At 53.1% G+C, this 13,600-nt stretch overlaps 1 protein-coding gene across 3 annotated transcripts in view; it reads left to right on the top strand.

Annotated features, from left to right (window-relative positions):
• Jdp2 (Jun dimerization protein 2) overlaps positions 1-12,766 on the top strand; it is a 43,385-nt gene extending 30,619 nt beyond the window's left edge. For all 3 annotated transcript variants that reach the window (XM_038336315.2, XM_042055433.1, XM_042055432.1), the window contains exons 3-4: positions 3,733-3,837; positions 10,087-12,766. In XM_038336315.2, the coding sequence (XP_038192243.1) occupies positions 3,733-3,837; positions 10,087-10,272 (291 nt within the window). In that variant the 3' untranslated portion in view covers positions 10,273-12,766. The remainder of the gene's footprint in view (positions 1-3,732; positions 3,838-10,086) is intronic.
• The last annotated feature ends 834 nt before the right edge of the window (positions 12,767-13,600 follow it).

Raw genomic sequence — 13,600 nt, 5'->3', positions numbered from 1 at the left:
GTGTCTCCTATTTATCTCCTCAAGCCCCACCTCTCTTTGCCCATCTTTGTCTCTTCCTTCTGCATATATCTGTTTCTTTCTGGAATCGTCTCTCAGGGCCTAGATAAGACATTGAAGGATATACCTCTCCCTGTACTTACCTTGTACTTACAGGGCCCTCAGGGTGAGGGGACCCAGTGTGTGTCTTGGGTATCTTGCTCACCCATCTTGGCCCACACCTCCCCCTTGTCCCCATGACTCCCTCCTGGAGCTGAGCATTTCCCTCAGATCTCTCTTTATTCCTGTATACTTCAATGCCTGATCTCCCTGCCTCCGGCAATGCTGGGAGTTGGTGACTCTGTGCATTTCTGTGTGCAGCCTTTAGAATCTTCACATCACAACACAGCTCAGCTCCTGTCAGCCATCCATCCTTACCTTGTCCCATTAGCTGTGGTCAGCATCTGTGGCTTCCCTGTCCCTCAGCAGGGACTTGAGAATAGACTTGGGGTGGGGTGAGGAGGGACCTTTCAGGTCGCTGGTCCCTGAAGCATCTTTCCCTTCAATGCAGAGTACAGTGCAGAAACAACTCTGACTGATCTTGCAGACTTCTTCACCCCTGGGGCTTCTGGGAATTGGGGGAGACCACAGACAGAGCTAAGGGTGATGGCTGGAAAGGGCGGACTCCCCAGCTCCCAACTCCATTGCACCATTCTCTAGATCCCTTCTGCTAGAAGCTACCTCCGACACCCAGGTTCTTCCAGCTGTAAGAGCTGCCCCCCACTTGGGTGTTCTGGTTTTAGATAACTGCACTGTGTGTGGTGAGGACATTCTGTCAGATGCTTTGGAGAACTCAGGAGGCATCAGGAAGGGGGAGGTCTAGCTTCCTTCCTGGGGATGCCAGAGGAGACTGAGGGAGGGGAGGGAGAGTAGTCTCTGTCTAGTGAGGGCCACAGACAGTTGAGGAGCCCAGTGACTGTGGGGATGGAGAAGGCAGAGGCCCCGTGAGCCCCTGCCCTGTGAGCCCCTGCCCTGTTTCTGGAAGGACCTTGCTAGCCATATCACCCCTAGGCAGCTCCAAAGCAACATTTGGGGAGCGGAAGATTGTATCCCCATTCTAATGGGGAAGATGTGGTAAGTGGGAAAGGTGGCTCAGAGTGGGTGGAGAAGCAGCCTGGTGTGTATGCAGTGGGAGCTGCAGAATAGGGATTCTAGACCTAAATTCACACCCTGATCCATGCCAGGACTACATAGAACTTCTACAGATATGTCCTGGTCATCTAGATCTTGCTTCCCGCCAGTGTGCTTCTGGAGGAGACAGGTACCACCCTCCCAACCCCGTACAGACAGGCAGAGGCATCCCTTGGATGTCACCTCAACCATCGAAGTCTATAGATAGAATCCGTCCATTCTCTACACTCTGTATTCTGTTCACCCATCGTCACTGACTGAGTGCCTGCTTAGGTACCCATTCTCCAGAAGAGCAGGGATGGCAAATGGTCACCTTCACTGGGGTGGAGTGGAATTCTGTAGTGGCACAGGGATCCTATAAGGGGCATCTAAGGGGCCTTCCTAAAGGAGGTGACATTTACTCTTGAAGGACGAGAAGGAGTTTACCAAGTAGGAAAGAAAAGTCCCCTTAGTTAGGGTAGATGGTCTGACCTGCTGCAGGAGGGTGTGGCCTCCAGAGTCAAAAGGATTGACAGGAGGGATTGATTGGCTCAGAAGGTGAACAGAATGGCCCACTGCTCTGGGGTCAAAGTGACCCAGGTGACCTGTTAAACCTGCAGTCACAGCCCCTGAAAATGTCGCTCCCAACTCTGGTCCAATCCTTGTGAAGGGGTCGGGGTGGGAATCCAGGTTCCCGGGATGGGACTACGTCTCCTCAGGCTGCTTAGGGGAAGGCTTGAAGCCCTGGAGCCTGGCAGGAGCAGGCTGCACCCATCACCATGGCAGTTTGTGGGCAAAACCTCTTGGCGAGAGGAGATTGCGCTGCCAGCCACTTCCTCCAGTTCCTTCCCTTTGCCTGATGTCACAGTTACCTCGGCCTGCTCTGGGGTGAGGCTGAGTTTGGGCGGAATCAATTTGAGCCAGGTTTCTGTACCTTAGACGCAGGTCAGCCAGAGGAGCTGTCACTTCTGGTTCAGTTTCAAAGGAGGCCAGGGGCCTGGGAGGTGTCGGGTGTGGTGGCATCCATGAGGCACCTCTCCAACAGCCTCCTGGGGGGCGGGGGTAGTATGGCTTAGAGAGGAGTCTTAAAGTGGTGATGAAGGAGGAAGTAAGCCACCCTGCCAGGGTCTGTTTCCTGGGCCAGAGTGTTGGCCTGGGTCCTCTCCTCGTGCTCTTGACTGTGCCAGAAGGGCATGCAGAGAGGGCACTTATTTTCCTGGCTGATGCCCCTTTGGGCTGAGGCCTTGTCACAGGCTGTGGACTGCCAGAGTCACCCCCTAACCTTATCCCACTCAAGAAGTGACAGAGTTAGCAAGCCCAGAGCAACACCACAGCTTGTGGCCTCTGACTTGGAGCTGTCCCCAGTCCAACTGGCCCTCTGAGGCCTCCAGATCTCCCTAGTTGGCAAGGACAGCACAAGCCACCCCAACAGAATACCCCTGAAGGAATGTGGCTTGATTGACAGAGTGTTTGCCTAGTATGCCATCCCCAGCATCTAATAAATTGATTTGTGATGGCCTACAGCTATAATCTTAACACTCAGGCCGATTATAAATCCAAGGTCATCTTCGGCTACGTAGTGAGCTGGGGAACAACCCTGGCTACAGAAGCCTCTGGTTCTTTTTTTTTTTTTTAAAGGTTGAAACTGGTAAAATCCATCCAAGTTCAAGATCTGGCTCTGCTGTGGCCTTTGATAAAGTGGCCTTTTAAGCGTCAAACTTACTGTCTGCAAAACAGGACAGTAGCAGTCACGTGATCTTGGGGATAGAGTGGTTTGTATTGGGATTATTTGCCAAAGTAGACAAGAGGTAGCTCCTGTTATTACTGACAGCGAAACCTTAGCAACTGCCAGTCAGGGAGGGTAAGGGGTGAGCTTTTGCTGTCCCTGGGTTATGGGCCTTCCTTTATGTTCCTGAATTCCTTCCGGGGAGACAGGCTAGTTTGTAATCTCAGGGGACTCTAGGATGTGTGCTGGTACCTCCTAGCTGTCTTCCAGCTGGAGTCTTAGGAGGGGACTATAAAAAAGAGGAAGAGAATTCCAGTCAGGTGAGGGGACAGAGTCACTGTGACAGTGACAGCCTGGGGAAATAGAGCAAAAACTTGGGGGTCCAAGAAAAGGAGCCAGTTGGCAGAGATGGGTGGTGAGAATTTGAAATCCCAGCCCAAGAGGTGGTGTGAAGATCGTCTGGGAGGGGTGGGTACAGAATGGGAACCTGGTCTCTGCCCAAGGTGTTTTTAAAGGAAGTGCCTGGGAGCTGCTGGCCTGGAAAAAAATCACACCCAGAGGGCTTGTGCCAGGCAGAACGGGTTGCCCCACTCCCTTGCGGGGAACCGCCTGCCTCAGAAACTCTGGCTAAGCCAGGTAGCCCCGCCCGTGGCGGGGGGGGGGGGGGGTGGGGGACACTGGCTCCTCCCCATGTTACCCACCTGCTCTGAGGAGTATCATCCTATGACCAGGAGACGGAGGTGTTTGCTGAGATGTGGGTGCAAAAGGGGGATCTGTCCCCCTGTCTGTCCATGTGTCAGGTGGGAAGCTGTGCCCAGGGCCACCCGTGGTGTCTAATCCGTGGCTCTGTGCCCTCACAGCTAGACGAGGAAGAAGAGCGAAGGAAAAGGCGCCGAGAGAAGAACAAAGTGGCCGCGGCCAGATGCCGGAACAAGAAGAAGGAACGCACGGAGTTTCTGCAAAGGGTGAGCGGGGCCGCGGTGGAGGGGAGGCACCTTGGCCTTTGCAGCCAATGTGCTCCGTAATCGGGTGCATCATCAGACACGGCAACCCAGAGAAGGTAGAAAGATCCATGTTTTCCCCCCACTGAGCTTAGATCCTGGGTACTGATTGACGCAGTGGTCCAAACCCAGCAGTATCCACTTTGGCCCCCGTGGCTGCCATGGTGTTAGGGTACACGCTAATGAAGTAGGATGTTGGGGCAATGTCATGTCTGTGGGCAGTGGACTTAGCTCCTGGGCTGGCTACTAGGAAAAAACTCCATTTATTGCAACGTCTCATCTGCCGTGCATCCCCACTGCCCAGCACTTAGTCCCACTGAAGATGACCTCTGAACTCCGTTGCTGCCTCCAGGGACCAGAGGTCTGGTCTGAATGTGGAGGTCAGGCTCCATGTACTGCCTTTGCCTCCCGCTATCAGCTGCCCCTTTTTACTTGTGATATGCCTAGCAGGGTCCTGTGTCTCAGCCCCGGCTGCCTTTGTCTCCAAAAATGGTGGCCCTGAAGAGAGTGGAAAGCTGGATAGGCAGTCCCAGGGCAGTCCCCCAGTGGGCAGTGCCCCAGTGGGCAGTGCCCCGGTGGGCAGTCCCCCGGTGGGCAGTGCCCCGGTGGGCAGCCATGTTCCACCCCCACCACTGGTTTGCTGCTGAACAGTAATAGCAATGCTATATGCTACCTTAACTGGCAGGCATTTTTCTTCCGCGAGTCACCCTAACGATGAGCCATAGTCGTGAACGTTTGCAAAGCCAGGCACTGTATCTCATTTTGTTGTCAGAGTAGCCATGAAGATGGGGAGCTTCGTGGTTCGCTTTCTGCAGGCGAGGAAGGCACAATGAAGGTGGTGACCCACCCAGGTCTCTCAGCCACTGAAGGGTCGGACTGATGTCAAAGCCCGCTACTAGTCTCCAAACCTCTGGTTCTGGTCTTCAGGCTCCAGGGGTGTGTGAGGCATGCTGTTGGGGGGGGTGGGAGTGGGGGTGGCAGAGCATAAGTGGACATCATCCTTCTTGCTATGAAGAGGTAAGGCTGGATCGGCCTGATATTTTCCAACACTGGGGTTTGTGGTCCCATCTCAGTCTTGCAGAGAGCTGTTCTGGGGTCCCAGGTATGAACAGTGTGGGCCATGTATAGACCGCTCCCAAGCTGTGGGCACCCTGGGCAGGGCAGTGCCAATCAACAGGACTGAATCGCCTACTGCTGGGAGGTCTTAAAGTGAGGGCATCGTTTAAAGATACAGGCCTTAAAGATGAGGCAGTTCTGTGTTTTATGTCCATCTGTCGAGTACCCGATGGACAGAGCCAGGAGGTGCAGCCAGGCTTCTTAGGAGAAGCTGCCCATGCGACCCCAGCTTCTTGGAGCTTGTCAGACAGTGGGCAAGATGTGCCCACACCGAAGGCTCTCAGTGACACAGCAGCACACTAGATAGCCAACCCCAGATGGATGGCTTTTCAGCCTACTAACACTTGCTAAGCGCCTACTGTACGCCTAGAGAGTCGGTGCCAGGTGAGCTTGTGAAGCACCTACTGTGCGCCAGGCATTTCACATGGTCACAGCATTTTCATAAGGTAACATTAATTATTTACACTCTAGAAACTGGTCTGTAGTTCAGAGGGATCAAGTTGTTTGCCCAAGGCCACACTGTTAGCAGGTGGAGGGCAGAGACTCATCCATCTTTCTGTCTAGCAGGTGATAGCCAAGGGCCCCCTGCATGGGTCCATGGGCCCCGTTCTCAGTGGGTAGCAGATGGCAAATGAGGAGCAGTAGCTAGTGAGGAATGTTGTTTCAGGAGCCCAGAGTGCTGTGGGGACTTCCAACGCTGCTGTACGGCGCCCCACCCGAGAATGGACTGAGAAAGCTATTCCATTGGTGAGACGAAATAGGGAAAGGCAAGACCGGGCGGTGGTGGCGCACACCTTTAATCCCAGCACTCGGGAGGCAGAGGCAGGCGGATCTCTGTGAGTTCGAGACCAGCCTGGTCTACAAGAGCTACTTCCAGGACAGTTAGGACTGTTACACAGAGAAATCCCATCTCAAAAAACAAAAACAAAACAAAACAAAACAAAAAAACAAAAAAGAATGGGGAATGTGGGTTTGAAGGGGGCATCAGAAGCAGCGCGTACGAAAGCAGGTGCTGCTGTTTAAGGGTGTGTTCAGAGGATTAGAAAGAACGTTATCAATGTAGCTGGAGGTTAGCGTCCCACGTGGAAGGACACAGGGACAGGCAGACCCAGAGCCTCATTTTTAAAGATATCCTACATACTGGCTTGTCTGAAATAGACCCGTGTATCCCTCTTGTCCTGCCCCCGTTATTAGGACACCTTCTTCCCCTCTCATGAGTGTCCCCATTACACAATACTATCTGTGGTCATGGGGACCCACGACAGGATTCAGGAGGAGAAAGGCGCCAGCCCATCAGAGGAATCCACTGGATGCGGGGCAGTCCGCTGGGTTGGGGTTGGGGCAGATGAAATACTATTGTGCTGTCCCAGTAAGAGATGTGGCTGCCATGATGGAGAAAACTATGTGAGCTTAGACCTGGAGAGCAGCACCATGTGGGCTCCAGCCCAGTCCCTCTTCCCTGGACACACCTCACGATCTGCGGCCTTGAAGGAGAAATCTGGATGTGACCACTGTGCTGGCCATGCCTGCAGACCCGAGTGACTCGCGGAACGTAGCTCTTAACCCTCACCCCTACCCTGACCTCTGGTCACTGAAGTGCACCAAAGAGAGGCGACCTCTGAGAAAGTTCTCCTCTTTAGATCAGCCAAGGCCTGAATTTGGGCAGGCACAGGCCTTTGGATTGGTCAGTTCACACCCCACAGACCCTGGGCCTACCCCAAAGCCTCCGTCTGCAGCCTAAGGTGTCTCTCTGCTATGATGCTGGCTGATGCTGTGCCGCTATACCCAGCGCAAGGTCCTCCGACCCTGGAGGCAAGGAGACCTTATTACATTCCCAAGATAATCTGTGCTCTCCCTGGGTGCTTTCCTCCTCATGGTCGCATTGACCCTGGAAGGATAAGAAGGGCCCCCTCTGCTGGCAGATTTCTGAGGGATGAGTGGCTCTCCTCCCATGGAGAGAGCTCTTCACAGTAGTAGCATAGCTAGCAAACAGCCAACATTTAGCCCAGACACAAGCTGCTTCCCAACCCTTAGAAAAGTTGATGAAACTCGCTTTTATGTCCCCTGGGGCATTTTTAAATATATAGTCAGGGCTGGATGTGATGGCGCACGCCTTTAATCCCAGCACTCAGAAGGCAGAGGCAAGCGAATCTCTGAGTTCAAGGCCAGTCTGGGCTACAGAGCAAGCTCCAGGACAGCCAGGGCTACACAGAGAAACCCTGTCTCAAAAATCAAAACAAAAAAGAAGAGGTTAGGCCGGGCGGTGGTGGCGCACGCCTTTAATCCCAGCACTCGGGAGGCAGAGGCAGGCGGATCTCTGAGTTCAAGACCAGCCTGGTCTACAAGAGCTAGTTCCAGGACAGGCTCTAGAAACTACAGGGAAACCCTGTCTCGAAAAAAACCAAAAAAAAAAAAAAAAAAAAAAAAAAAAAAAAAAAAAAAAAAAAAAAAAAAAAAAAAAAAAAAAAAAAACAACGAAGAGGTTAGTGATGCTTTGACAGCCCAGACAAGTTGCCCAAACCTTACCTGGACACAGATGTCCACAGCAGGGCCTGGATCTCCACTGCTGGTTCGGAGGCGGTAGCTCTATGTGGTGTTGAGTGCCATGTCACATTCTTCCATTAGGTTTTTGTTTGTTTGTTTGTTTGTTTGTTTAACAGTTTTGGGTTTGGAACACAAGGACAGAGTCTCATATAGCCCTGGCTGGCTTCAAGCTTACTGAGTATCCAAGACTGGCCTTGAACTCCCAACTTCCTGCCTCCAGCTTCTGAGGACTTGCAATACAAGCTTATGCTGCTATATTGAGGTAGCCATGTCCAGCTTGAACTCCAGGCACACTGTAACCAAGGCCAAACTCCTTCCAGACTCCATTTGGCACCCTCCAGCCCAGCTCCCCTCCCAGGCTCCGTTCTAGTGTCCATGCGGCTGTCCCCCTCTGCCCTTCCTCCTCTGTTCTCCAAACCCAGGCGGTCCTCAAGACTTGCTGAGTTGACCCTGAAGCATCTTTCATTTTCCTACTATCCTCCTGCCCAGATGTTAAAGGGAGGCTCCCTGAAGCCCCTCTAGCCCTTCAGTTTCTACAGTGCTTTCTCTGTGGGAACTCTCCTGATCCCGGGGATCAACACCTCTCAACGGACAAGATAACTTGCTTAAGACTGAGTCTAAGCCTACAGAGTTTGCATAGCTGCCCTCTGGCTCTGTCTTCTCTGCCCTCTCCACTGTGCACCCGACTGTGTCCTAGAGAGCTGAGCGCAGAGGTCCCTGGTTCTGTCTTCCCTTGTGACGGCTTGCCTCTGTCACTCCTCTTGCCTGAGGGTTCTTACCCAGATGCCCTTCCCTGCCCCCTCAACTATCTGAAGGCAGCTCCTCACCCTGCTGTTAGCAATGCCTGTTGGTCTCCTGCACTCAGAATGGCTGGTCATTTTTGGGGGGCCTTGCTATGTGCTGAGTGGACACCCCTCAGGAGCCATAGGAGGAGCAGTTCACAGGCTTTGGATTCCCCAAATTGTTTATCGCCAGGGCAGGCCTAGGCACATCCTCAGAGGTAGGTAGATGGCCCAGAGGCTTCTCAATACAAAGACTGAGGACAATCTGAAGATTGTTAGCCACTTGGGTTGGAGGAGGTGGGGAGGATGGCGGAAACACGAGCCATCTCTCAGAGTTCTGAGAAGTGTGGACCAGGCCTGCATTCCAGTCTTGTCTTAGCCTGTCCCAATAGAAGCTACCATAGACACTTTTTTTTGGGGGGGGGAGTTTCCCCCTTAGCATTTCTTTTCTCCTTTTTGAAACTGTTGCTTTGAGGGTGTGATCCTAAAGCCTGCCTTCCTCAGCTATTCTGAACTCTCCGGGAGCCCATGCAGCCACCTCAGAGATGCGCACGAGGAACAATCCCAACCTGGCAGTGTGAGGAAGATGCCTCCCTCACTGGAGGTGTGGGGATTTCACAGAAGGCCCAGAGTCTCAGAGGGAGGCTGCCCCAACTGCACCCCACTGGGCAGAAGCACTGGTCACCCAGCTTGCTCTGTGACTAACACAGGCCACTCAGCATCTGCACCATTGGCGTTTTGAGCCGGAATGTCCTTGTGAGGGTTGCCTGTGTGTTACAAACACAGGTCTTTATTCTCCATCCCCCGCCTGCCAGTTAAGCAGCCTCAGCTGTGAGAGCCAAACCCTTCTCCATACCTGGGGACAAGGTCATTTCCACGGAGAGCTCGCTGGCCTGAGGCTCCTTCGTTCACACAGGAGGAGAACTTGCAGTTACGGGCTGTAACTGAAAATCTGGAAGGCCCATTGCTGTGCTGTTTGGTCCTACTGTGTGATGGTCCTACTGTGTGATGGTCCTACTGTGAGCCCCAGGCCTACACCAGGCATGCTTGTCACCTCTCCCGACTGTGAACACGCAAGCCCACACCCACACCCCATCACACCCTCAGCATCCCTTCCTCTCCTCAGGGCTGGGAGTGTTTAGGAAGTCTCATCTGAGACCAGTTTGAAACCTCATTTGGGGTCCAGCAGGTTGCTTGTCGATTGTCTCTCTGTGGGCGAGACTCCTAGATTCTGGGGGATCCTGAGGGAAGAGGGGAAAGTTTTAAGTAATTGCAAGCTAATGGCCAGGAGGCACACTCGGATTATCAATCCCATCAGACATTTGCCACCATGTAGTAAAGCTCTTGGTTTTGTGCTGCCACCTGTGGGCCACCTTGGACTACCCTTTACGGACCTGCTCCAAAGTCACCTGGCCTCCATTCTTGGCCTCCCCTCCCACACACACCTTTTTGGGGTGCAAAGATCTTGTTGCAGGGGAGCATTTGGGTATGTTTTTTAGTAAACAGCAAGGAGGCCATGAGGCTGGAGCAGATAGAGGGAAGGGAGCAAGAAGGGCTCTGAGTTGGACTATTCCCCACATGTCATCTGGACCCAGTCTACTGTGGCAGAGGTCATTACCGCGTGACAGGGCACTGCCTGCAAAAGGTCACTTACCCCCAGATGCTTCTGTGGGACTGGCAGGCAGAAAACCATGCCAACAGGACAGGTGTCTGGGTATTCCTAGGGAGCAGGCTGGCAGGGGCGGCTGACGGTGTGTCTCTGTCTGCACAGGAGTCAGAGCGTCTGGAGCTCATGAACGCCGAGCTGAAGACCCAGATAGAGGAGCTGAAGCTGGAGCGGCAACAGCTTATCCTGATGCTCAACCGCCACCGCCCAACCTGCATCGTGCGCACAGACAGCGTCAGGACACCCGAGTCCGAAGGCAACCCGCTGCTGGAGCAGCTGGACAAGAAGTGACTGAAGGCTTGGAGGAGGCATCGGAGGATGGGGAAGGGGGGCAGCAGGAGGAGAAGAGGTGATGGAGGTCTCCCCCTGGGCGCATGACAAACTCTACGATGAGGCTTGGCATAACTGGCCTCCAGCCGGCTCCTTTCTGAAACTCAGCCCAGCCACGCGAGAGCAAGAGCAGACTGAAGAGGGACCAAGCGACGAGACCAAAGTTGACCCTCAGGTAGGGGCTGTCCCACTCCAAGGACCAGCTTGAAGGGCACCTCAGCCAGAGAGATGCCCAGCCAGGTAGCCTCCTCAGGCACTCCTCTGGCCTCTCTGCCAAGACCCCCACCCAAAAGACTACCGAGCAGCCGAGAAAAGCCATGCGTCCCAAACACGGTGTGGCCAAGGATGGAACTCAGCATGGACTGCAATCCACCCTCCCCAGCCCTGCCAAAGCCCGTAGGAAAGGGGTGCACTGCGGGGCTGTGATGGCCCTGCCCAGGTGGCACAGCCTGGTGGCCCTGCTGGAGTTTGCTGTGGCACTGAGGCGCAGGCGCCCTCCCAAAGCACACACTCAGTCGATGAATGTTTACAGACTGGCTGTCCTGGCGGGGCTTCCAACTGCACACCTTTTTTTTATACTTTCTTTTTTTTTAATATTTTTTACAAAAAAAGATTTTATATGAGCAATATATATATGGATTTCTATAATCACTCGATTGACACAGTACAAATACGCTATGGTCTGTCGTTTAGGACATCCACCCACTGGGTACAGCCGTTGTAATTCCTAAGTACTGTAGGCTCTGGGTGTTGAGGGGTGGTGGCCAGGCGGTGGGGGTACATTTCCATTCTTGTAAACCCTTCCTAGTACTCAGTCCTGTATCGCTCAGTAAACATTGCTCTTAATTATTCAGCTGCCTCGAGTGGTGTCTGCCCAGGGAGAGGACATGCCCAGGGCAGGAGGCGTTGGGAGTAATGCCATAGCTGCCCTCCCAGGTAAGCCTGAATATGCCCATTTCTCAGATGAGGAGGCCAAGGCCTAGAGAGGTTAAAGAACTCCATCCATCCCAGTTTTGAGAGTACTCGCTTCATTTATTTAGGCCAAAACTTTTTAATATTTATTTTTATTATTTTTAATTGTGTGTGTATGTCTTTGTATGATATGTGCAGAGGTTAGGGGATTTGGGTCCCTCTGGAGCTGGAGTGACAGGCTCTTGTGAGCCACCTGATGTGCTTGCCGGAGACCGAACTCGGGTCCTCTGAAAGAGCAGTATGTACTCTGAACAGCAGAACTGTCTCTCTTCAGCTTCCACAGAAGCTGCAGCTTTGAGTGGGCCAGGCGCGGCAATGAATGGAACCTTTGCTAGGGAATAAACAAACCTTGGTCTTGCCCCATGGAGCGCACGCTGGGGTCATCTTGCACTTGCTTGCTTGCTTCAAACCCAATACCCTTCTTCAACTGCATGGTGGCTTTTGTCAAAGGGGCGGCCACTGGTCCCGGTTCATAGACGGGGATTTGGAGACCCAGGGAGACAAGATGAAGCCACCACTTGTTGAAGTCTTAACCACACTTTTACTTCCCACAACAGCACAGACCAGATCCCCCCTCTCAGACAGATAGCTTAACTAGGGCTCAGAGAGGGCACATGACTTACCCAGGGTCACTCAGTTCACAAGAAACTGGGCGGGTATTGGAACTCCACCTCCAGAGACACATGGCTTTCCCATCACCTGCTGTCTCTGATTGTCCTTATAGATGAATGCTGAACCCCTGGGAATAGGGGGTTAAGAGGCCACCATTATAAATATTTATTTATTTTTATTATGTATACAATATTCTGTCTGTGTGTATGCCTGCAGGCCAGAAGAGGGCACCATACCCCATTACAGATGGTTGTGAGTCACCATGTGGTTGCTGGGAATTGAACTCAGGACCTTTGGAAGAGCAGGCAAGCTCTTAACCTCTGAGCCATCTCTCCAGCCCCTAGAGGCCACCATTATAGATATAATTCGGGAGAGAGCTGTAGACTCTAGAGAGTTCTAGGTTGGCCCCTGATGGTATAGTGAGCCAGCTCTCCCAGCGGAGGTGTCCATGACCTAGAGACACATATAGTAGCTCTCATCTCCACAGTCAAATCTGTCCTGCAGAGTTGGGGCAGCTCAATGTCATTCATACAGCAGATGCCACTCGCTCCACACGTGACAGTGTGCAAGGCACAGCTCGATGTGCTATCTGCTTCTGTGAGGATTCAGCCAGGCCAACAAAGTGGTTGCCATTAGCTCCCTTCCACTCGGAGGCCCACCAAGCTTAAAGTCCCCCAGCTCGAGAGAAGCGGGATGAGCGCAGACTCCACGCTGCTCCTTCCTGGAAATGTGTTTCTTCTGGGGCCGGGGAACTGCTTGGTGTTGGATCTTTGTGTCGGTGACCTTGAGTGGCCTCTCAATCATCGATGAGGCGTCTGGGAGGGATGGGAATGGAAAATAGGTCGCTAATAAACAGTTGGTCCCTCTCTTCTTCCCCTTGTGCTCCCTCCATCCAACTTGCCTGGTGTGGTTGGTCTCTCTACCCAGAGCCGCAGCCTGGAGACAGAACCTGGCCAGCTCCCTGTCTGACATGGCAGCACACAGTAATAACCCGTCCCCTGGGTTTCTTCAGCACTGTCCAGCCAGGAGAGTAAGGAAAATGAGAATTTGTAAGAGCCCGACAAGAGGCCTGTAGATGTCCCTGCAGGGTTGCTGTCCACCCCGGGTCGTGGCTTCTTTAGCTTCCTGCTGGGAAGCCAAGACCTGGACTTTCATAGATCCAACCCTTTGGTTTTTGTTTGTTTGCTTGTTTTTTGTTTTTCAAGACAGGATTTCTCTGTATAACAGTCCCGACTGGCCTGGAACTAGCTCTTGTAGACCAGGCTGGCCACGAACTCACAGAGATCCACCCTCTGCCTCCCCAGTGCTGGGACTGAAGCATGCTCCACCACTGTCCGCCTGATCCAGACCGGCTGTGTGAACTTTCTCCATTAGTTACATTCTTGGCTTCCCCATCAGAGCCAGCTCTAGGGTGTCTCCTGTGTGTCACACACTGTGTGTTTCAGCTGGTTCACACGGCTTTCCTGGGAGGTCCATGCAACAGTCTCAGAAGGACAAGGCAGAGAGAGGAGGGACCTCACCCAAGGTCACAGACCTGTTAGGTAGTGGCGGGATGCTATTCTCGGCTCCTCTGGTGGATAACAGCTGGGCCCACGCCTCCCTGGGAAAGGAAATGGTCTGAGCTTAATTTGTCTGCGATGAGACCTCGGCTGCCAGAGCATCACGGCAGCAGGCAGAAGTGATGGCGCAGAGCCTCATGTGTTCT

This window comes from Arvicola amphibius, chromosome 7, assembly GCF_903992535.2.
Source record: "Arvicola amphibius chromosome 7, mArvAmp1.2, whole genome shotgun sequence".
Classification (NCBI taxonomy): Eukaryota; Metazoa; Chordata; class Mammalia; order Rodentia; family Cricetidae; genus Arvicola; species Arvicola amphibius.
The sequence above is the reverse complement of the archived record's forward strand: the minus strand, read 5'-3'. Positions and strand labels throughout refer to the sequence as shown.